General features: G+C 39.4%; 1 protein-coding gene across 3 annotated transcripts; it reads left to right on the top strand.

The window, feature by feature from the left end:
* The first annotated feature begins 319 nt into the window (after window positions 1–319).
* PANK2 (pantothenate kinase 2) lies at window positions 320–24,877 on the top strand. Of its 3 annotated transcripts, XM_072943867.1 has the most exons (7): window positions 320–707; window positions 12,000–12,352; window positions 15,460–15,713; window positions 16,834–17,010; window positions 19,527–19,650; window positions 21,217–21,342; window positions 24,235–24,877. In XM_072943867.1, exons 1-7 carry the CDS (start codon window positions 419–421, stop codon window positions 24,283–24,285), a joined length of 1,374 nt encoding a protein of 457 aa, XP_072799968.1. In that variant the 5' UTR covers window positions 320–418; the 3' UTR covers window positions 24,286–24,877. The 3 variants fall into 3 exon arrangements, with proteins under 3 accessions (XP_072799968.1, XP_072799969.1, XP_015097330.1); XM_072943868.1 differs by lacking the exon at window positions 21,217–21,342; XM_015241844.2 differs by lacking the exon at window positions 320–707 and having other exon boundaries at window positions 11,998–12,209.

Genomic DNA, 24,877 nt, shown 5'->3' with positions numbered 1-24,877 from the left:
CGCGTCCCGGGAGAGTTCTGGGTCCCGGAGCGCTGACCGGTCCACTCGAAACGGAGAGTGCGGGACCTTCCACCCACGCGTCTATTGGGCGGCGCCGCCATCACTCTCCACTCAGCAACACCACCTTCTCCTCCTCCGCCCAGCCTGGATCCCCTCCCCCGCCATCCTCCGCCCTGCCCCGCTTAGGAGCCTCTCATTGGACGGAGGCTCAGTCGATCCGCCTCGAGTCAGTGAGCGGATTGGACAAGAGGCCTTCGGGCCGCCCCTAGCCTACTTGGATTGGCTTGCTGCGCGTTGGCGCAACGGAAGAGGCGGCCTGTGAAGGGTGCTCTTTTGCTCTGGCTGGATTGCCGCGGAGGAGGCGACGAGGGGTTCGGCGCTGGGGTGCTGGCTCGGGCGGCAGCGGTGGCTGCTGCGGATGGGAGCGGGCCGGTTCGAAGCGCCCATGGAGCGCCACGGCAGGGCCGCCGCCACCTCCACCTCGTCAGCCGAGGAGCTGGCGCCTGGGGCCCCCAATGGGCGGCGGCGGGAGCCGCTGCGGCGCCGGGCGAACAGCGCGTCGGCGCCCACCGTCGGGGCCTCGGCCTCAGCCTCGGCCTCGGTCTCGGCTTCGGCGGAGCGCGTAAGGCGGAACCGGCCTGGCTCTTACAGCGGTGCTACCTCGGTCTCCCGTCAGCGCGTCGAAAGCCTGAGGAAGAAGCGGCCGCGTAAGTGCCCGGCCGGGCGCCCTGGCGGCTCGCCCTGCCCCCTTCCGGCCCGGCTGCCGTTTTTCCCGCGCGCCCGCGCGGAGACAGTGCCCCCGCACGGTGGTCCCAGGTTGGTGCGTGGGCTGACACCTGGCTGGAGGCCGCGGGTCCGCCAAAACGCGGGGGCTTCGGGGTTCGGCCCCTCCTGGCCCTTGCAGTGGTCCGCGCTTCCCGGTTGTCCGAGTGGAAGTTCCTTCTTGAGGACCTTTCCTCCCTGTTCTTAGCTCCTTGGACATTCTTTGCCGGAGAATCACATAATTTTATTCCTCGGGAAGGCTTCTTTTGACTCATTTTCATCGCCTCCCCTTTCTCTAAATCGTTTGAATTCTCAGTGTCTTTCTTAACGTGGTTTTCCAAGGAGCTACTCTTCCAAGACATTACATCCTTTTTATCTGAAGATTTCGACCTTACAGGAAAATGGTTGAGTTACTGCAAACTAGATTCCATGTTCTGTGCACTAAATTTGGTTGCTTTTCTTCCCACGAGAATTCGGGTCATCTTTCACCTAGATATCGCCTTTTTTTCCCCCCATCTGTTTGTTGGTTCTCACGATTCAGGCCTGAACCATTCTGGGCATTAAGCCTTTTTCTTTTGAGGGAAAACGACGTATTTCTGAATCTCGCTTTGTCAGTGCACACGCTCTTCCCAGAGAATCGGTTTCTCCATTTTATTACCAGGTTTTTCTGCCTTGTGATCTAGTCCAAATATTTTTTTCCCTTCACAGGCCTTCAAGTCCTCTCTCTAGCAGCCATTACACTTCTTGAAGGTGTCCACTAGCTTGATAACTCTAACAGGAGCTTTACAATAGAATATTTTACATATGGTTAGACATTTTTCTTGTTGCCAGAATCCTGTTTCAGGAAATCAACTTGTTTTAAATGCAGATTATGAGAGTGAGAAGGTGGCAGGGTGAGTGTGAGGTCTTAACTGGATAGTCTTGCACCTTAGCCCAACAACCCAGTTGCTTTACTCTTATCTTTTATGATTTAGATGATTAAATATTAAATAGAGCCGTATTTTGCTAGGAAAAATTTGGGAGTTTTCAAGTCTTTTGTCTTTTCCTATCTTCTTGAAAGAGATTTGGAAAAGAGGTTATCCACTCTCAACCTATGCCATTTTTAGAACCAATTTCCTGGTTTGTGTTTGGAGAAACACCTGACTTTTAAGTGATGCAAAACATTAATTCTCTCATGATTTTGTACTACCTTGTTAGAGATGGATGTAAATTCCAGAGGTTCAGCAAATAAGAATCACAGCACATAGCCAGCACTTTGTGGCCAGTGACCACAAAGATTCTAAGTAAGTATTGTAATTTGGGTGTTTTTTAAAATAGTTTTTTTCATGTAGTCTTTTGAGAGCTTTAATAACTCTTTAGCCCTTACAACTTCTCGGTAGGTGGTAGTATTCCGTTTTATAGATGAGAAAACTGGGAAATGTTTGCCCAGTGTCAAATGGCTAGTGCGTGGTGGAATGGAAATGCAAACTCAGAAATTCTGGCTTTTTGTAACATCTGCTCTTGAATACTGTGCTTTATTTAATTGTTTCATGTTCTATTAGCTGTGTTTCAATTGCTCTATGAAGCATGATTACGCTCTTTTGCGTTCAAGGCTCTCTTACTTGAGGTGAAAATTTCTAGCTACTGTGGAAGTACTTCTGAATTTTGAACACAGAAATGATCTTGGGAGTTAAAGATACAGATTCCCTGGGTCCAGTTCTCTGTCTTTTGAGTTGAAATCTGGAGAGGATTCTAAGAAGCTGCATTTTTAACAAGCTCCTCGTATCATTCAGATACAGGTCACTCTGAGACCACTGTGTAAAACACTGGTTTAGACTGTAATGGGAGGGTGAAAGTGGTATATAAGGTGCTTTTGGAATGTCTTTTCAGGAGCTAAGACAATATTCATCTTGTAGGATTTATTTATTTACTTATTTTTGTTTTGGTAGCTGATGTTTGTCATGGTCCCCTTCATTGCTTTTCCTGACTGATAAGTCACGAAAAGCCATCTCTAAGGTAATGGGACCTGCTAAAGAAATAAGCAAGATATTGTTCTTCCATCCCTTTGTTCTTTCTGTAGTATCCCGGGATGCACCTGTTAGATGGAAAGGCAGTGTATTGACAGCTGAACCCTCCAGGAATATACTTAAGTATTGACTTTGAGGGAATTCGATAAAGGTTAAATCTTTGTATTTTCTTCTTAGGAGAGTTGAGGATGGGGTGTTGCCATCTTTCTTTTGAGATTAGAAAATCTCATTTTGACATCATTGCACTGCTTATCTAAAGGTAGAAGACTAGTTGTCACCTGAAACTGGAAGGAGCTGTTTAGTTTCTCTTAGGAATTGTTGTGGACCTTGATTATGGTCATGTTCTGCCACACATGTTCCCTAGAGCCCCGTGATTCCCAAACCTGTCCCCACCTCAGACTTAAGACATCATAGTCATTAGGGATGAGGCTAGACATGTGTGTCTAAGAAGTCCTTCAAAAGTTTTACATTAGCTGGAGTATGTCTCATAGGACTAAGAAATACCTAATCACAATTAGTTTAAAATGGTGGAAACAAAGATACTAATGATGGTAAGATAGTGCTTACTTGTTTATGTTAGAGGCTGTGCCAAATACTTTGTAAACATTTTTTTTTAAAGTCTTAACAGTTACCCTGCCAAGTGGGTGTTTGTTGTCTCCAGTTTCCAAAGGAGGAAATGGGCTCAGTAAAATTGTCCTTTTGTCCAAGGGCATATAGTGAGTTGGTAATGGAGCTGTGTTTTGATTTTAGGTGTCTGACTTCAGACCCAGTGTTTTTGAGTTTCTCCATCTTGGAGGGTACATGTGCAGTAATCCAGAGTAGTGGTTCTCACATGCAGTCACTCAGAAAAAAACCTCTTAGATCGTCAGAGGGGTCTAAAAATGTCTTTTAATTTTTAAAATTTTATCGAGGCATAGTTGTGTACAGTAAAATGTACAATTTTGACAAATGTATATACATGCATGTAACAAGAGAATATTCATTTTAATCAAGGGCCCCAGATGCACAGCAAATGTGCAGGAGGTGTGGGGACTCTGAGATCAGAGTGCATCACAGCAGTGTAGGGAGGATGAGCTGCATCCTTGAAGGTGCCTCCCGAGCATGTTGTAACACTCCAGGGAGTGCTTTGGGACACGCTTGATTTTGGACTCATGCCAATCTCGGAATGTCTTTAACCTCCATTAGTCTAGAAAATTAAGCTTTTGTTTGTAGCTTGATAACACTAACCTAGAAAATAGATAGCTTTTCCTTGGTATTTTGGGGGAGTATTGGTGGTGTCAGAATGGAATTGGCGCTGGGGCCCTGGAGGACTGCATTTGAACAGGTGCAGAGTTTCATCTTCAGTTAGGAAATTAGGAAGGGCTGCCCAGTGACTGGGAGCTGAGGAAAGAAGTTAGATTTCTGTTGCTTTGTAGCCCAGTTTTGAGAGATAGAATGGGAGAGGATGCTTTTTAACCTATTGTTTTATCAACTAAATCTAAATGAAATAAAAGTAAACATAGCCCTTCTTCTGAATAAGAAATATAAAGCATTAAGCACAGCCTAAAAATAATACAATTATGCAGCTTGTAAAATGTACAGTATGTTTTTTAGGCATGTATGAATTATGCATTTCGATAATATGATTGTTGAGTGTTGGCATCCCTGCCTTCTATTTATCTGGAGAGATGGTAAGCAAGAAAGGATCTATGCTGTTAAAAATATTTTGCTTAAACTCATGTTAAAAGGAAAAATGAGGAACAAGATAATAGACTGTAGGTTATTTGAAAGTACCTTATCAGGCAGTGAAAAGATAGCTATTTTGACTGGTCATTTAGAAGAGCAGGAATGTTCCTTGGGCTTAAATTTATAAACTTTTCAGGTTCATAATTTGAGGTATCTTTACAGGCACTGTTTTTTTCTCAATTTATATTCTTTCTCAGTTTTTGTCAGCAATACGGACTAGGATTGAAAACCCCTTTTTCCAAATAATGGCTTAAAGTTTGCTTTCTAAAAGTGAAAATTATCTTGCAGTTTTTAGTAGTCTATTAGGTTTTGTATGTTTTTATTTCTTGAATGTAGAATTTATTATTGAGTCTGGTGGTTTTATAGTAGATAATATTTTACAAGTATCTAGTCCCTGAGTTAAAGCTACTTTGGGAATAAGAAGAATTAGTATTAAGGTATATCTTTTAGTGTGAGGCCAAAGAGTGCTGCCTAGACCAGCCTGAAGATTTAGGTTTGCAATATCTTAACCATATGTGGTCTGGTAAAGATGTAGTTCATAATGTTGGAAAATTGAGTACACTTTTATAAACCATGTATTTCTCACTGGAAAGCATTTCAGTTGTTGAGACCTGTTATAAGACAGTGTGCTAATGATGATTTTACATAAATCTGTAAGGAAAAGTTTAAATTCTTTCTAAAGATGTCCTAAGTCAAGATAGTCTAGATAGAGTACATTGGATGTCTGAATATCAGGAGATATGCTAAAGGCTAAAAATAGCCTAAAATGTCTGAAAATTAATGGAAAGACTCACTAATTAGATGTGATAAAATAGATATTCTTTTACTGAGATATTGAGGAATGTGATGTGTGGCAAAAGTTTGTTTTTCCATGACTTTTCCCACCAGAAACACATAGTGTTTTTTTCTTTTTTTTCTTTTTTTCTTTTTTTCTTTTTTTAATTTGGGCGGGGAGGTAATTAGGTTTGTTGGTTGGTTGGTTTGTTTAAATCTAGGTACTGGGGACTGAACCCAGGACCTTGTGCATGCTAAGCATGCACTCTACCACTGAGCTATTACCCACCCCCAACACATAGTGAGTGTTTTGAGTAAGAATTGGAAGGCTTATTCCAGTAATCATTATATTATAGCTTATGGGGGCAGTCTCTCAGTCATTGATAGGAATCTAAACCCCTTTCAACAGGCTGAATGTTTAGAAACAACAGAATTGTATGGCCTGAGAAATTATCAGAGAGCATGCATCTAATGGATCTCCCATGTCTTTAATTTCCTCTCATGTCTTGGATACATAAATGGTTTGATCAGTAGTATAACAAAAAAACCAGAAACCATTAAAAGCTGTAACAGAGTATGAACTGAGCTTTTTGCTTTCTTTTCTTAAGACTCCTTATCTATTGCTGGTCCTCTTTATTAATTTAACGTATGTGGTTTTTATTAAACTGCTTTTTGCTTAAAAAAAATTTACCCAAGAAAATACGTTCTGTGCTTTTAGGTTTATATAGATACTGGTTAAAAGGATTTAGGAAATCTGGGTTTGAGTCCCACTTCTGCCTTGTCTTGACTGTGACCTTGGGCTCTTTGGCACTTCAGTTTCTTAATCTGTAGAGTGGGATGATTGCCTTGCATGGTTAAACATAAAATAAGCTCATGCAGTAAAGTGCTTGGCTGTTAAGGTGATCATTTGAGACACAATAGCCATATGCTAATGTTTCAACTTTTTAATCTAAGGAAAGGGGAGTGAGACTTAATTTGTTTTAAGCATTGCAAAACCTTCCATTGTTCTTGGATATGTCCAGATATGTTCATTCCTTTCAGTCCTGTTGATGAGGTATGTTTGTTGGTAGTGCTGTGTCTCTTTTCCTGTGCACCAGGTTGGCAGTATCTTAAAGTTGATGGTTAAAGAATGGTGCTGCTAGTAGGAAAATGGGAATGGGATCGCCTTGTTTCAAGTCATATCCAGCCCTGTTGCTTTCATGAGTGAAGAAACTTTTTTTTTTCCTTCTCCATGCCAGGGACAGACTTCATGACTCATGCCAGGTTGAGTTACTCCCTCATTACTGGGAATGAAGTTTCTGTTGGTGTTTAAAAAAAAAAAAGTCTCCTTGTGACTGAGGTGGAATGACTGTAGGGAGTCAGCCACAGTATTCCCTTTAGTATTGCATTGACATTGTTAGATTAATTTGGGGAGAATTAACATTTTAACAGCATTTGCTTTTCCTTCCTGGAACATGATACATCTTCCCCATTACTGTGACTTTCAGTATACAGTTTTGGTTGGGGGGAGTGGAAATTAGGTGTATTTATTTTAATGGAGGTACTGGGGATTGAACCCAGGATCTCAGGCATGCAAAGCACGTGCTCTACCATTGAGCTATTCCCTACCCGCCTCAGTATGCCATTTTAATAGCAATCATACATATTTAGTATTAATTTCTAAATACTTTATGGTTTTGTTATACATGACATTTTTTCATGTAGTTTTCTTGCTAGGTTTAGCTTATAACATAGGGAAAACTTGGTATTTGTATTGTTGTGTGTCCAGATAATAAAAATGTTTAAAAAAATTTTGTTGGCTTAATCGATTCTCTTAATTTTTATTTTTTGGAATCTATTGAGATAATCATGGTTTTTCTCCATTAATGTACTAATGTAAGCAAATCTCATTAATTGGAATTTTAATGTGAAAGTCATCATTGCATTCCAGTGAAGAATCTCTATTGACCATGGTGTATTACTCTTACTGCATAGCTGGATTCTCTTGTTTAATAATTTAATATTTTTGCATTTGTGTTGTGAGATACTTTTCTAGTTTAGATATGAGGTTAGAATGACTTGAGAATCTTTCTAAATTCTTCTGTGTCTTATAAAGTTTTGCCTGAAAACCATTAGGGCCTGCTGTTTTTGTTGTTTGGGTGGTAGGTTTTGACATCGTTTAAAAATTTTTCATTGCTTTTGATTTCTGTTTTTTACCTCATTTTGAGCCACTTTGTGTACTGTTTTTTCTACCTAATCCTCTATTTAGTGTACATTTTGAATTTACTGTTACAAAGTCGTAAATTGGCTTATTTGTATAATTTCTGGTTAAGTACTTTCATCCTCTCTGATTTTTTTTTTTTTTTTGAGAAAAGCTGTATCTTTTCTTGGGTAAAACAAATTTGTTTTAGTGGCTTTTTCAAAGCTTGGTTTTATTGATCAGCTTTGTTGTGGCTTTGTTCACAGTGATGATGTTTTTCTAATTTCATTTATATTTTCTTTCATTTTCAATAACTTCCTTCTGCTTATTTTGGGGCTGTTTTATTTTTCCAGCACTTCAGATTGTATGCGACGTTCTCTTTTATTGAGGCTTCCTTCTTTTTGAATACATTTGATAAACATTTAAGGCTCAAAGTTTCCCTTTAAGTACCACCTTGGGTATATCCTCTTCTTTTTGATACATGGTGTTCTCATTGTCATTCATTTAAAAATAAGTTTTGTTTTGATTTCACCTTCAATCTCAAGAGTTAATAGAAATGAGTTTGAAAGTTTCCAGGTGGATAGGTTTATTTCTTTGTGTCTGTTGGATTGATTTCTTATTTTGAGGTATTGTGGAAAGTGCAGTTTGGTTTTGTCCTTTGGAATTGGAGAGTTTTAGTGCTTTTAATTTTGTGATTAGTTTATGAGTATTTGAAAAGGAAATATATTTGGTTTTTTGGTACAAAGTTCAATTTCTGTTTAATAAATCCACCTTTTTAGCTGTGATATTTAAATCCTCTGCATATCTTTATTTTGTGTGTGTGTGTGCAAATTTCTGAGACTCATTTCATTCTCACACTGATTTGTAGATTTGTCAGTTTCTTTTTAATATTTTTTGAAGCATGTGTCAGGATCATATCAATTACACATTTTTATGCACATGACATAATTTCTTTTTGTCCCCCTTTTTTGGGTGGGATTAATTAGATTTATTTATTTAATTAAAGGACATACTGGGGGATTGAACCTAGAATCTCGTGCGTGCTAAGCATGCGCTCTACCATTTGAGCTATACTCTCCCTCCACGTCTCCTTGTAATGCTTTTTGTTTGAATTCTTTTCAGTCTGCTAGTATTGTATTTGCTTTCTGTTAACACTTGCTTGATACAGCAGAGTAACACTGTCCAGGCATTTATTTTGCTTTCCCAGATTCAAGTATATAAATGTGTCAAAGCAGTTAAATAAATGGTGCCAGTAACTCTACTCACTGATTTAGTCAGTGAATATATAATTGCGAGTGAGCACAGGGATGAGAGTAGTGAATCTTACTTTGGTAGATCACTGTTTGGAGGGACACCTCATAATGTGAGCATGATAACCCTTGTTAAATGCAATGCTGGTCTTGAAACATAAGATTTGACTTTTACTATGTCTTGTTTCTTAAATGTAAGTCAACTGCTCTGTCTAGTTTATCAGTCTTCAGTGAGGTGCTTACGATTTTGATTTACTCGTTTTTGAGTGAATGCCATTTTCATCTTAAAGCTTCCAGTTCCTTAGGATGGAACTCTATTGTGGGTGTTTTACCATTATTTACCTTCAGTCTGCTTGTATTTTTTTATTTTAGATGCATCTTTTTATATAAGCATATAGTTTAATTTTCTCTTCAGTCTGGAAGAGAAATTTTACCTATTTGTGATTACTCATGTGTTGTATTCAATTCTGTCATTTTGTTCTGTATTTAATACATCTTTTTCCTCGTTTTTCAACTGATTTTTTTTCCCTACTCGTTTGAAGGTCATATGTTCATTTTCTCCTCTTCTGGAGTTACTTGTAAATTTTTAATGCATTTAAACCATCACTTCTTTATTCTTGTTTAGAATTAATCACAATCTGTATCTTCTGTTCCCCATCAAGACAGAACTGCTGCTTGCTTTGACTTCCCTCTCCTTTCTCTTCCTTCTTCAACTTCCTCTGTTGAAATCATGTAAGTATTTTAGTTCTATATTGCTTATTTTCCTAAAAGTCAACATGTATTGCTTCCTGCGCTTATCATTGTTTATTATAGTTCATATCTTCTTGGGTGCTTTAAAAATTCTATTGGAGTGCATATACTATTATTTCAGAGAAGATCTTTGAGTAGTAAACGTTGAGCTCTTTCACATGTGAAAATGTCTTTCTCTTGCATTCCCACTTGAAAGCTCATTTGGCTGGGTATGAGTTTCAGATTGCTTGGCTTATGACTTTGCCAGTGCTCTGTTGTCTTCTAGCATCTGTGTTGCTGATGGAAAGTCTAATTTTACCTTTATGTGAATGTATCTTTGTAGAAATTCACTTTTTTCCTTTAGAAATTTTTTAGTATTTCCTGAAATTTCAATAAGATGTGTCTGTTAAGTCTCCTCTTTATCTACTTATTAATTTTGTTTAACTTAGGGGATCTTTCAATCCAATGATTTGTGTCCTCCCCGCCTTCTCCCCTGGAAAATTTCTAGAACTCACTCACACAATGTAGATGTTGGACTCTCTGGTTCTGTGTTTTGTATATCTACCTTTCTTTCATACTCCAGAGAGTATATGGGAGAATTTTAGTTTTGTTTTCTATTTGTGTTTTCTGTGCCCATTTTGTTATTAAATGTATCTGTTGATCTTTATTTTGGAAATCATATTTCTGCTTTTTTCTTTTATAAAAGTGTCTGTTGGATATGATTTACATGCAATAAAACACATCCACTTAAAGTGTACAATTCCATGCATTTAGACAGATATATATACCCATGAAGCTTCCCTTTTGCCCCAACAATCAAGATTTGGGTTACCACAGAAAGTTTTCTTCTGCCCTTCTATAGTCCTTCCCTCCTTCCCTCTTTCCCTCCTACGGCCTGTGATCTGCTTTCTGTCAGATGCAAAAATGATTAGTTTGCATATTCTAGAGTTTTATATAAGTGGAATCATATAGTATGTAGTTTTTTACACAAGGTTTCTTTCCCTCATCCTATTTTTGAGAATCATTTATGTTAAGTGTATTGTTCCTCCCACCTTTTTTTTTTCCCTAGCTGTGAAAGCCCCGACAACTAGGAAACTTAACTTTGATATAGTTCCCAGGCCTTATTCAGATTTCACTAGTTTTATGTGAACTTTTGTGTATGTATATTTCTCTCTATATAATTTTATCACGTGCGTAGATTTTTGCGGCCATGGCTACAGTTGGCAATCATTCCTTAATTTCTAATTTTCATTTATGATGGCTTATACATTTTTCATGGGTGAAATCTCATTTTACCTCGGAGAGTGTTTATGATTCTCTTTAAGTCCTCTGTTCCTGCAGCTCTTTCTTCAGATGTTTAGCTTCTCGTTTTTGTGGTGTTGATTTCCCTTTTGGTGATTCTAGTTTGTAAAATGATCATCTCTGGTTTGAGGATTGCTGTTCTGTCAGTGGATGCAGTGTCTGTTTACCAGTTTGTCAGGATGGATTGTAGGGGAGAGATGGGAAATACGGCCAGACTTGGGGACACCTCATTTCTTCTGGGTAGTAGCAGCCACCTGGAAGCCATACTGATTCTTGGACTCAAGTGCCTGCGCTCAGTGAAGACTTTGCCTCTGTAGGGTGGGAGGTGGGGAGTGGTTTTCAGTAAAGGGAAGTGGCTGCCCTGTGCAGTTGTGCCCAGTGTGTTTCCCCGCCGGATGGCCTTGACTGCACCAGGGCCTGCTCCCATTTCCCCAGGGCAGCCACCCCCTTGGCCTCTTGGATTGAACACCCCTCTGCTCCCCTCATCTTCATAGCTGCTCCCAGCTTTTATATCCATTCTCTTTTGAGGATTCTGGACAGTTACTGCTTTTGTCAACCTAGTTCTGCTGGTGAGATCACTTCTTGTTCCTCAGAGTTATTTTAGAAAGTTAGTAAGTCTGTTTCTTTAGTCATTTCTAGGATTTAGGGTGGGAAGAGAAGGCATGTACAGTTAATGCGGTTTATCTTGATCCAGTCTTCAGAAGCCATTTTTCGGGATTGATTTTTTTTTTTTGGAAATGGATATTAACTTTGAAGCACCTGCTCAATAGATGTCCATTGAACCCTTACCTATTGACTTATTGATTGATTGATTGACATCAGGTTTTGAGAGAAACTGACCACTGTAGCTTATATGTTATATAGTATTGGGAATTTCTTCTACCCATAGTTTGAGTACTAAATGAGAGCTCTGAAAATTCTCAACGTTTCTTTAAGCCAAGGGGAAGTATTGTTTTCATTCTCAAGTCTCTTTTTTCAGAGATGAGAATCATGGGTAGTCATTTTGCTGTGTTTTTTTTTTTAAAACAATTTCACCGTGCAGTTTGTTTGTATAAGAGGTTTGGTTGGCTTAATATTGTGATAGTTTTCTTTTTGATCTTCGTATTTTTTTTTTTTTAAGATTTGCTTCCAGATCAGGCAGAATCATGTCTTCTCCAGAAAATCTTCTACTTATATAGTTCTTGGAAACCTCAGGGTATGAAATAGTCTAATAAGTATAAATTTAGATTTCAGAAAAATAGCTGTTCTGACTTTTTTTTCTTCTCCATTTAGTTTTTCCTTGGTTTGGCTTGGATATTGGTGGAACTCTGGTCAAGCTGGTTTATTTTGAACCCAAAGACATCACTACTGAAGAAGAAGAGGAAGAAGTGGAAAGTCTTAAAAGCATTCGGAAGTACCTTACCTCCAACGTGGCTTATGGGTCCACGGGTATTCGGGACGTGCACCTGGAGCTGAAGGACCTGACTCTGTGTGGACGCAAAGGCAATCTGCACTTTATACGCTTTCCCACTCATGACATGCCTGCTTTTATTCAAATGGGCAGAGATAAAAACTTCTCAAGTCTCCACACTGTCTTTTGTGCTACTGGAGGTGGAGCGTACAAATTTGAGCAGGATTTTCTCACAGTATGCATTTTTTAGCTTATATACAATTTACGGTAACCTTATTGTTAAAAATAATAACAATAGCAAGTAGTGGAATCATTTCCATCTCTCATAGAACTTGAATTTTCTTGAGCCAAATTAAGATTAAATGTAAATTAGTGATAGTCAGGAGGTAGCCACCTAGAGATTGTTGTATGGTTTACTTCTTGCCCATTTCAGATGAGTTGTTGAGAGTCAGAACCACTAAAAGCATAGCATTTTGCTGTTCTTTCAGTATGAAAAAATAGTGAAGCTGTGAAGCAGAGTAAGGAACTACCTGCAAGGAACAATTTCTAAAGTCTTGAACAATGATACTGAAGAATAATTTAAACAAATTAAATGTCATTTCATGTCATAAAATTGTTTCCAATCTTGCCTACCATGTAATTTTTCTTATCCCCCTCATTTGTTTCTTGGCAGGTAGGGAGTGGGGAGTGGTTTTCAGTAAAGGGCAGTGGCTCCCCTGTACAGTTGTTTTACTATCTAAAAATACAAGGAACTCTGGTCCAAAGCAGTGTTTTTTAGGACTCAGGGCGAGTCAGAGATGGTTGACAGCAGTCTCCTCTCCCCAAATGCCTTTTGATGTGCTGCTTGCTTGTTAGCCAGTCTCTGGATCATGTCTACACTAGGGGGCGTGCCAGTGGGCACTTGGTTTTGTTTTCATTCACTAAACACTAAGGCCTTGAGGCTAGGTCCTTTGAGGGTGGATGTCGGGGTAGATGGGAGAATTGACAGGCGAATTGGCCAAGACTCTCACCTTCAGGGTGCACTGTAGATTTAAAATATCTTCAGTGGCCATGTGTTTAATACCACCAGTGAGAATATTACAGAGATTCTGCCTTTGTCTATGTTATTTTGCATCTTTTCTCTCCTGTGTGTCATTGTGTGGTTTGTGACCTTGTTCTCTTTGTCCTCTATCTGCTTTCTTCCGTAACTGACCATCGTAATACAAAATTGACATGAATTTTTAAACAAGGTTTTATATTCTGCTCTTGAGTTTTTCTTGGTTGTTGGTGTTCAGTGGTTTCTTTTGCACTTACGAGTAAATGGGAAAGCAGGAGGAGAGATCCCCTTACTTTGTGGTTATAGTGGACTCTGAATTGTACATGGTAGGACTCTGAATTGTGTATGCTCTGTTTCTCGGACCATGTAGATGCCTTTGGAACATACTTGAAAACCACTCAGGCTGTTATCAGAGGTTCTGTGTTGTGTTGGTATACAAGGAGAGATGCAGAGTGGATTCTAGGCCTTAGGAATTAGCTCTTAGGCTGTTGGTGTTTCTCATCTGTCTGCACCAGGGCTATCCTTGAAAACTGTGTGAAGGCAAGATGCCTCACAAATCCGGTTTGTGCATTAAGGGTGACTAAAATGTAATAAACCACACTGAAGTATTTTTTAAAATACTGAGTTTGTCCTTTCTATTTTTATGTGAATCAGGTTTCCTCATATTGTATTGAGTTTGCTTGTTGGTGCAACACCTACATTATGAGTGACTTGAGTTAGTGAAATTACTCGTGTATTCAGTCATCTAACTTTATCAGTTAGGCTGGGATTCATTAGGAATAATAGCATAGCAGGACACTTCAGGATAACATCAATTACAGGAAAGCTAAAAGGGGATGGTTTGACGTACAGTGGTAGAAAACCACTTTGATTCCAGTAGGCGACCAGTGTAAAATGACTTGGCTTCAAAATGAAAATGCTGGCACTTGAGATTCAAGTGTCAGGAAGTTGGAATTGAATTTATCATGATCATGGCAGGGAGGGCATGAGCAGGTGAAATAAGGACATTGATGAACACTTCACAGGCTTGGGTTTGGTCAGAGGAGTAACTTAATATTCTTAATTAGGGATTAATTAAGGATTAAGAGGAAGTTACCTGTTAATTTCCATCTCCTGTGGATTGTTATAAATTGAGTGTAAATGTAATCAAACGGAAGTTGAGTTAAAGGAGGGGAGGACTTGCAGGGCTAAACTTAGTTATAAACAGAAATAGGTGTGTTAGTGAGTTGAGGCGTCTACATTTGTCACATAACGTCGAGTAGATATGCTGGTAAACATTCAAATGGGTTAGAAGTTCATAGTGTAAAAAGTGAAAATTTCTTTATATCATCTCTTTAAAGTCATCACTGTTAAAAGTCTGTGTATCTTTTTAGTTTTTCTGTGCAGGTAAACTTTTTTTTTTTTTTTTTTGGAGGTACTGGGGATTGAACCCAGCCAGGTGCTTTGTATACTGAACACATACATGCTCTGCCACTGAGCTATACCCCCACCCCCACATAGTTTTAGAAATGGGCAAATTGGATCATATTTTATAAAATGTTTCTCAGCTTTTTTTTTTTTTTGACTAAAAACATGTCATGGAGTTCTTCCCACTTCAATTCTTAATTCAGTAAAAATCCTCTTCATTCTTAATTGCTTTACAGCGCTCCAAAATTTGAACAGTAATTTCACCATTCACTTATTAATTATTTAAATAGAATTAAGTTGATAACAATGTTTTAAATTTTGATTCTGCTGAACTGCTTCTCCTGCCCACCCCACCCGCTGTAACTGGTTTAGATTGAAAACTTTTGCCTTTTAATTGGACATTTTCAGCCCTTTGGCTTCAGGTTATTAATAACACAGTGTGGCCTACTTTGATACTGCTCTGTAGCCTTGAAGATGGTCTTTTGGAGGTAGAGGTTGGAGTCCTTGTGGCTCCTGCTGTGTGTCACCAGGTGCTTGCATTGCTTGGATATTTTTAGAGTCTGCTTTCTGGTAGGGCTATGACCTCAGCTATGTTCCTGCCTCATGGTTCCCGTAAGCAGACATCTTGTTATCTGCTTGGGTTTTTGGCACATTTCTCCAGCTGCTGCAGTGGTTTGTAGGTAGAGTGTATTTGGGTCGTTGGGGGCAGAAATCTGGCTTGTTAGTTCATCCCTATGTTTGTTGTTTCCAGATCTGTTCTGTAGAACATGCACAAGTAATGTATGTCCATGAGCCCTTTTTTGGTTTGTCTGATGTAGACGGGATGTCTTATTAAATGGAGATTTTATTTCTGTTTGGCTTGTTAAAAAAAATCTGAATACATTTTTGTTTCATTACAGATAGGTGATCTTCAGCTTTGCAAACTTGATGAACTCGATTGCTTAATAAAAGGAATTTTATACATTGACTCAGTTGGATTTAATGGACGATCACAGTGCTATTACTTTGAAAACCCTGCTGATTCTGAAAAATGTCAGAAGTTACCATTTGATTTGAAAAATCCATACCCTCTTCTTCTGGTGAACATTGGCTCTGGGGTTAGCATCTTAGCAGTATATTCCAAAGATAATTACAAACGAGTCACGGGTACCAGGTAGGTCTTTTGTATAGAGGACATTGTTTATTATTGATATCATAATAGGTTGAAATTTAGTTTTCAGGTATTGCATTTAAGTACATCTTTAAGAACTTGTTAAAATTATATGAAGGGTATGTTTCTCTGGGATTATACAAGCAAATATTGTTTCTCTTTGGACATTCTGATTTCATGATCTACTTTTCTTTCATCTCTATTGCTGAAGATTTCATTACCATAGTTTCATAGAATATCCTATCAGCAGGCCACTGAGCCCTAGTCCCTGCCCTCAGGTAGTGTATGGTGTGCATACAGTGTAACCAGGGCTACGAGGTAGCATCTATAAGGGAAAGGCAAGGCAAGATCCCAGCTTTGAAAGCGGCCTAAAGTTTACATGTATACACACACGCATGTGGTCGGGATATGTGAGGTCTAGAACTTGAGCTACTGAGCAGTAGAAAAATGACTGGGAGAGGGTAGCCCAAAAAGGGAGGATTAGGTGGCAGATGAGAATTGAATACCTTTTGGTTCAAAGATGACAAATCACTTGAGGAAAAACAGGTGGGTGTTGGCATAAACAAGTTTTATTTTTTTAATTTTTATTTTTTTAAACAAGTTCGAGTTAAAGGATAAGAGGTACTTTTGGGAGAGAAAGCACATTCATAGATGAGTTCTAGTCAGGGAGAGGGGCTGATGACCCAGGGTGACGAGATGCTTGGTTGGGGATGGCTTGGTGCTTGCACTTGGAGGGAGAAAGGAAGGAGGTGCCCTCATGGCCCTGGGTATGGTGGGCTGATCTGCACCTGAGGTTCCTCCTACTCCGCAGGTATTGCGGGCTGATCTGCACCTGAGGTTCCTCCTACTCCGCAGGTAATCCAGACTGCATTGAGGACGCGGGCAGGGAGGCAGGTCCTGTGTTTTGCCACTTTGCTGGCTCACATGAATATGTCTCTTCAAGGTGTCTGTTAGGCACTCCATGTTTATGTTTTCACAGACTTGTTTCCTATTGGTGGCATCTGCACGACTGGGTTGGGGCAAGAGTAGGTAGATATATGAATATGGTTTGGGGTTCATAAACATTATCTTCCTATTCTTATTTTGAAAATGGCTATAATACTATGTTTATTTTTAATCACAGTCTTGGAGGAGGAACGTTTTTTGGTCTTTGCTGTCTTCTTACCGGCTGTACCACATTTGAAGAAGCTCTTGAAATGGCATCACGTGGAGATAGCACCAAAGTGGATAAACTAGTGCGAGACATTTATGGAGGGGATTATGAGAGGTTTGGATTGCCAGGCTGGGCAGTGGCTTCGAGGTAAGGGAAAGGGTGTGTGTACTCTAAGAAATACAGGGCTAAAGCATTAACTATTGGGTGTATCTTTTACCTTTTAAATAGCTTTATGTACTATAAAGTCACCTGTTTAGAGTATATGATTTAGCAGTTTCTGGTATATTTATAGAATTTTGCAGCCATCTCCATAATCTAGTTTTCAAAAGTTTTCATCACCCCAGAAAGAAACTTTATGTACGTCAGCTGTCACTCCCCATTCCCCCACCCCTAGTCCCCAGTAGACACTAGTCTGTTTTCTGTCTCTATGTGGTATCACACAACATGTGATTTTTGTGACTGGCTTCTTTCAATTAGCATAATGTTTTCAGTGTTCATCTATGTTGTAACATGAATCAGTACTTTGTTCCTTTTTATTGCTGAATAATATTCTTTTGTGTGGATATACAACATTTTATTTATCCATTTATCAGTTGATAAACATTTAGGTTGTTTCATCTCTTTGGTTATTATGAATAATGGTGCTGTAAACATTGAAGAACAAGTCTTTGTGTGGACACGTGTTTCTGGTTCTCTTGGGTATATACCTAGGAGTGGAATTGCTGGATCATAGGGTAACTGTTTAATCTTTTGAGTAACTGTCAGACTTTCCAAAGTGGCTGTACCATTTTACAATCCCACCAACAGTATATAAGAGTTTAAAATTTTCTACATCCTTGCTAGTACTTATTATTGTCTGTCTTTAGTTTTAACTGCTTTAATAAATGTAGAGTGATTTCTCATTTTGGTTTTGATTTGCATTCCCTGAAAACTAATGATGTTGAACATCTTTTCATGTACTTGTTGGCTCTTTTGTCTTTCTTTGGAGAAATGTCTATTCAAGTCTGTTGCTGATGTTTTTCGTTGGATTATTTGTCTTTTTATTACTGAATTGTAAAAATTCTTACATGTTGTGCATATAAGTCCTTTATCAGGTATATAATTTGTAAATTTTTTCTCCCATTCTGTTGGTTGTCTTTTCACTTCCTCAATGGTGGCCTTTGTAGCACAGAAATTCTACATTTTGATGAAGTGATTTGTGTCTACTCTTTCATCACTTGTGCTTTTGGTGTTACATATAAGAAACCATTGCCTCACCTAAGATCATGAAGGTTTACTTCTGCATTTTCTTCTAAGCATTTTATATTTCTGGCTCTTACATTTAGGTCTGTAATTCATTTTGAGTTAATTGGTGTGAGGTAGAGTTCCAAATTCATTCTTTTGCGTATGGATATATAGTTGTCCCAGCACCATTTGTTGGGTAGACTTATTTCCCCTTTGAATTCTCTCGGCCCCTTTGTTGTAAATCACTTGACCATAAATGTATGGGTATATTTCTGGGCTCTCAGTTCTATTCCATTGATCTGTATTTCTGTCCTTACGCCAGTACCACACTCCCTTGATCACTGGAGCTTTGTAACACTAAGTTTTGAAATTGAGAAGAGTGAGTCCTTTGACTTGTTCTTCTTTTTCAAGATTGTTTTGGCTAGTCTGGGTCCCTTGACATTCCATATGAATTTTAGGATCAGCTTGTCAATATGTGCACCAAAAGGCAAGTGAGATTTTGATAGAGATTGTGTTGAATCTGTAAGATCACTTTGGAGAGTACTGCCATTCTGACCTATTAGTTCTTCTGACCCAAGAAGATAGAATGGCTTTCCATTTAGATCTTTGCTTTCTTTCACCAGTGTCTTGTGGCTTTCAGTGTACAGATGTTATTCTTTGGTTAAATAAGTAGTTTATTCTCTTTGATGCTGCTGTAAATGGAATTGTTTTCTTAATTTCATTTTTGGATTGTTTGGAAATACAGTTTTGTGTGTGTGTTTTGGGGGACATGTTTTTTTCCCATAATAATAGAAAAAGCCCTCATATATACATGCGTGTTTACTAATTTTAGGCACTTTGTGAATGCTGGAGATTTCATTTTCTGTTTGTGTGGCATTTGCTCATTGATAATCACTTCCTTTTCTGATTAGTTGGGTTTGTGTTCAGGTCACAACTATTAATACATCAATTCTGTTGGTTCAGTTTCTTTGAAATACTTGATCTAATAGGGAGATCTGAAACTCTGAAGTAGTATACTCTTGGAACTCAGCTGTCTGTACTTTGCTTTGCTTAGATAAAGCAGCTTGCGAGATGTGAATGTGACGATTCAGGTGAGTGGCACAGCTTTGTAGTTGGGGGCGAATTGTTAATTGAGGTGTCCTGAACTTAGCCGGTTGCCGGAGCATGGTGCCTTACAGTGGGTCTGAATGTGCAGCTATATGATGTCAAAGCTAGATTTCAGTGGAAACCGCAGAGAATATTATTTGATCAGAGTGCTTGAGTTCTTGAAGTTGTATTTCTCTTTGAACAGATGCTCTGTTATTTTGTAATAAAAAGTTGGAAGAGTTGAACAATGTTGCCCTGAAAGTCACTTTTATCTTAATAAAGTAACACTGATGTTCTCTTGGGCTGTGTTGCCTTTGGTTTAGCAGTGGTATGTTTGTTTTTTTCCATCACAGCTTTGGAAACATGATGAGCAAGGAGAAGCGAGAGGCTGTCAGTAAAGAGGACCTCGCCAGAGCGACTTTGATCACCATCACCAACAACATTGGCTCAATAGCAAGAATGTGTGCCCTTAATGAAGTAAGGGGACGTGGATTTCTTTAGTTGCTCTGAGGAAAATTCAGAATTTACTGTGTGGGCCCCACCTTGTATGCAACGTTCTGTCTTCTCCAAACAGTGCCTAAATGTAGTTGTAAATAGTGCAGTTTGCTACATTGGCAAAGTTAAAACTTTTCACGTGTAGCTTAATAATCTTAATTGATTTTTTTCCCTTACTAAAGGTAAACACTGCTGTTACCTAGAGGTAGAGGAGAGAGTAGAGGGTGGTAGGGAAGGGAGCCAGCGTTGCAGTGACGGTACTGCTGGGCGGTGGCGGTGGGTGGCAATGCTGAGTCCCAGCGCTGTGCACTGTTGAGCTCGCTGGGAAGGAATGCAGAGAAAGGCACTGAAGCTGGGCGAAGACCGAGTGGGCCGAGAAATGTCCCCGCCCCCTTCTACTGCAGCAGAGCTGTCTTTGTGCTTTCAGCTTCTTTACAGTGCTGCCTTGTAGCATTCAGGTCAAGCAGCATTGTACAGGGCTATGAAAGAACTGAGAATGGCCTTCCCTGGGGCATCCAGTTGGTGCAGCTTTATAGCCTGTCCCTATTTATACACTTTTGTTTAAAATAGATAATATAGGCATGTGACTTTAAAGGAAACCTCAAAAGGTACAAAAGGATTGTCTCATTTTTAATTAAAAAGATACTGTATCAGCATCAAGTAACTAAACATCTTTTATTTGAATATTTGAACACCTGTTTTCTTTATTGCATGTTCCTTTTCCTGTGCTTATGTATTTTAAGGTATTTTAGTTGGTGTACATACCATTTTATGTTTCTCACTTAAATATTTTAAATTGTCTCGCTATGTATTTGATTTTTATACCGTAAGTCATTCATGTAGAGCTGGGCATTTGGTGGGTTGCCAGTGATAGCTTTGCAGTAAAGCATTTCTAAGTATGGAGTTATTCCTTGGATGAATTTATTCTTGGTAAGGGACTTACTCAGAAGTGAGATTTCTTATCTACAGAATGTGGTCATGTTTATGAATCTTTGATAGGTATTGCCAAGATGCTTTGTACAAGAGCTGCACCAATTTAAATCATTTTTAGCAATGAATGAGTGGATCAGTTTTATCACAATTTGACTAATACTGGGGGTAGAATTTCAGTTAGTTGTTTTGCTAACTTTTAATGGATCTAAAATTTTACTTTCTTTGATCACTTAGGTTGAATTTTTTCTTTTCTGTGATATTTTTGTATAATTTGTCTATTTGCATTATTTCCTTTGAATTGGATCTTGCTTTTTTTATTTATCTGTATAAAACTTTTTGTTTAATAGTAGTTGTTGTTTGCCATGTTTAATTCAAATGCTTTTCCCAATCTGTTTTCTCCTGTGACGTTTTCTGGCATGGTTTGAAGTGGGTCTTGAGTTGTCTGGGGATCAAATTTAAGTAGTCCTGAATCAACTGAATTAAATGTAAATACTACTTTTTTCATCAGCAATCAACTTGCTGCTAAAAACTTTGTACATGGTACACTCTTTGGGGTAACTTTTACGAGAGAACAAATTAAGATGAAAACTAATTGCCTTTTTTTGATGTGCTCAGAACATTAACCAGGTGGTATTTGTTGGAAATTTCTTGAGAATAAATACGATCGCCATGCGGCTTTTGGCCTATGCTTTGGATTATTGGTCCAAGGGACAGTTGAAAGCACTTTTTTCGGAACACGAGGTAAGCGGACCTACTTTCTGTGATGTGCTGTTTCACAAAGGGCGTGTGGTTCACCCTGCACTGGGATTTGAAGCTGTGCTTCTTATTTGTTTCTGTGCTTGTGTGATGTGGGTTAACTTTGGTCGTGTTCAAAAGCTGTTTCTTATGTGATTTAATGTAAGGTAGATTTTTGGTTAATTTAATTGTGAGCTTCAGCAATTTTGGAGAAGGAAGTCTTGATGAACAGCTGTATTCCTGATGCCATGTTCTTTTCTGAACCCTCCTTTATACTTTCCCCATTGCAGTTTGCACTTACTTTGTAAATGTGCTTACTCTGAATTCTCCTTTTTTCATTTTTGGGTGTCGGTTTTTATGTGTTGATTAGTTTATATGTCCATTTATTTAAGATGTATGTTCTAATAGATCAGTAAAAAAATATTCCAGGATTAGAACCACACTGTCATAAGAACTTAGCACATAGGCAGGCTAGAGATGACAGAATGGAAAAGAATCATTGAGTTGCTCAACCTGTTTTTCATTTTGAGGGACAATAGAACCAGAGCTGTGGAAGGGGCTTTCTCTTTCCTCCCCTTGGTTGTGGGGCAGTCAGACTCTTTTAAATGTTGCTGGATTGTAGATGGTGTTAAACTATCATGAACATTTTCCACAATTGTATGTGCTTATTTACTTTAACAGTGTTTATATAAGTTGACAGAAGTCAGAGTAGGATTTGAAGTGACACAGAGAGGTTGCTTTTTCCTTAAAAGTTGCTCTAAGTTTTTCTTTTTCAGTCGCTTAAGTTCATAGTTAAAACCCAAAGTGTGTAAATTCCCCATAAAAAGCTTAAAGTTTAAGTCATCTAACTTTTTTTTAACCTCTAATGTTATTATATTAGTAAATCAGTACTGAATTACCATTGTTTCTTATAGCTTTTACATACATCTTGCTTTTTGTGATTTTTGACCTGTTTTGTTTTGCTTAATACTAGAATAAAAAGAAGCCCTGTTTAATGTTACGTCTTAGTATAACCTGCGTCCTGCTGAGTTTCTACCTCTTGTTGGACCTTTTTCTGGCCAGAACGTGGAGGCTAGTTTCTTAGTTTAACTTTATTTTTTAACTTACATTTTTATATCATAATAGTTATGACATGAACCCTTAATGAAATTTTGTGTTTACATTTTGTCATTCTTAGGTCCTGCCCTCTGGTTAGCACTGTTTTTCATTTATATTCAGGCCTGTGACTCTAGTGTTGATCTCTGCACTTGTGGAACTCTGATTATTTTAGACTAAGTCATAACATACTCTCCTGCCCTCACACTGAAGTCAGCATAACTATCATGAGAGCTTTGTATAGATTCTACTCAAGCCTTTCTCTTGCCCTTCATGCTTCTTGGCTTATAGCAACCTGTCTGCCTTTTTACTGGGTGGTAGGTTCTGGGTCTTCAGTGGCACTCAGTGTAGTGGTTAACTTTCTCTCTTCTTTTTTGTTGTGAAATAAAACCCAGCTACAGAAAACCACATAAAGTGTGTAGCCAACTGCTATATTGTGAACACCCTTGAACTCTGTCCTCTGGACGTGATTGGGGGTTTCTGAGCGCTGTGGGTCTTGCCCAGCTGTGTCCCTCCTGCAGTTTCTGGCCTTTTCTTATAACACATCCGCGTGGCTGCTTATTTTTAAAACCAAGAAATAGAGTGAAAGGGCAGGCTTCAGCCTCTCTGGTGTGTGGCTGCGTGTTTTTTGGAGAAGCTTTTCTTGGAAAATATATTGGAGCTTTGTTATTTGATATTTCCGAGTCTTCAGGTACATTCTTGTAATCCACAGCAAATCTTCGGGATATTCCCATTTCCTTTTTCAGTCATTTCTTAAAGTACTTTACTATCTGATCTCATCCTTTGGAGACCTTGATGGATTCTGTATCATTGTAAGCTTATTCTGATTCCTGCTGGCTTTCTCTTTCTGCCAGTATGGGTTTTGTCTTCTTTTCTATTTAATCCTTGTTTTGGTTTGTCTTTGGGTTGTTGTGTCTTGGTTGTATTTGACTGTGACCGCTTATTTCAGGAGGTGGTCCAGCATTGTCTTTCTTCCACTGCTGCCTCTGTCTCGTGCTTCTGTCCTCTCCTCAGGTGCTTGTGTTGGTCTTCGGATGTTGCTCTTCCGTCCTCGTCCCTCTCTGCATGTTGCCTTAGGGTTCTGTTGTCCCCTCCTCTGCTGCCTGCCTCTGCCAGTGCTGCCCTGCCTTCTGCTCAGCTCCGGATCCGGACGTCCCGTCACCACCTGGATGCGGCTGCCCAGCTGCCCGGCGCACTTGGCTTTGCATGTCCTGTGTGGAGCCCGTTCCCTTGCTCTTCACATCTCTTGTTCCTGTGTCCTCGTTCTCAGGGGTGATGGCACCAGATGCGTGGGAGGGCCCTAAACCTCCCTACTGCCCCCCGCTTCTTCTGGCAAGTCTTAAACCCATCCCACCCCCTTCTTGCTCTCCTTCCCACCCCCAACCAGCTAGGCCCTCACCTTCTGTGACCTGCCCCCACTTCCGCTTCACTGCACTTCATGTGTCATCCTCCCCTCATCCCATAGTTGTCTGGAAATGCTCCAGCCCCTGCAGCTTCTTACTTCCTCATGCCCCAGGAGACAGTCAGGTGCCGTCTCTTTCCAGAGGTCACTGGGCTGCTGCGGGCCTCATAGCTCGGGGGTTCTGGTCTGACGTGCCAGAGTGTCTGGTACGGTTAACCCTCCCCCCTGGCCTGGGGGCTCCTGGAGCAGCTCTGCTCCCAGGCTGGCCTTGGGCTCAGCAATATGGGTGTCAGGAATTAAGAGCTGTGCTGGCTTTAATGCTGGTAATCGTACTTATGGTCATTTAAATAGTTCTAAGGAGAATCGCTCTTATTTTTCTTTTTTCTTCTTCTTTTTTGCAGGGTTATTTTGGAGCTGTTGGAGCACTCCTTGAGCTATTGAAGATTCCCTGATAGCTACCTGGGGAGGGGTTCCTGGAACCTTCCATGATGGGATCTGTGGACCTTTGTTTTTTTAAGAGACTTACTCAGTTTTATGATTGTGTACTACCTGAATCAAAGCGAGAAAGGACAAGTGTATTTTTCTAAGTCATCAAGATAAATCCTTAAAAATTCAGTCTGAACTAATAACCAGTAAGGAAAGATACATATTAAAAAATGCGGACCATGTCCATGTTGGTGAGGATTCGCTGTATTTAAGTTGCCCTTCAGTATGGCTTTGTTCAACTTGCTGTGTATTTTTGAAATTCAGCATTACTCGGTGGAGCCACTTCAGGGGGAGAGCTGTTCTGTGCTGAGCTGGCTGTGGTTTTGTGTCCTGTTGAACTTCCTAAATGTAAGGCAAGCTGCTGTGTATTGTAATCTAATCTAATCACAGTTTTGTCAGTATGGCTTTGGAGATCATCTTCTGTGCATTCATTCTGGTGTGCATTTAGCCTGTGTGAACATATTGAAAAACATGTTTTGTTTCAAGGTTCTGCAAACTTACTGGAAAGGTTAATTCTGTACCTGAAACTTTGAACAATGAGGCAATTTTTGGAAGGTA

The sequence above is a fragment of the Vicugna pacos genome, chromosome 19 (assembly GCF_048564905.1).
Source record: "Vicugna pacos chromosome 19, VicPac4, whole genome shotgun sequence".
NCBI lineage: Eukaryota > Metazoa > Chordata > Mammalia > Artiodactyla > Camelidae > Vicugna > Vicugna pacos.
This window is presented reverse-complemented; position numbering and strand designations above follow the sequence as displayed.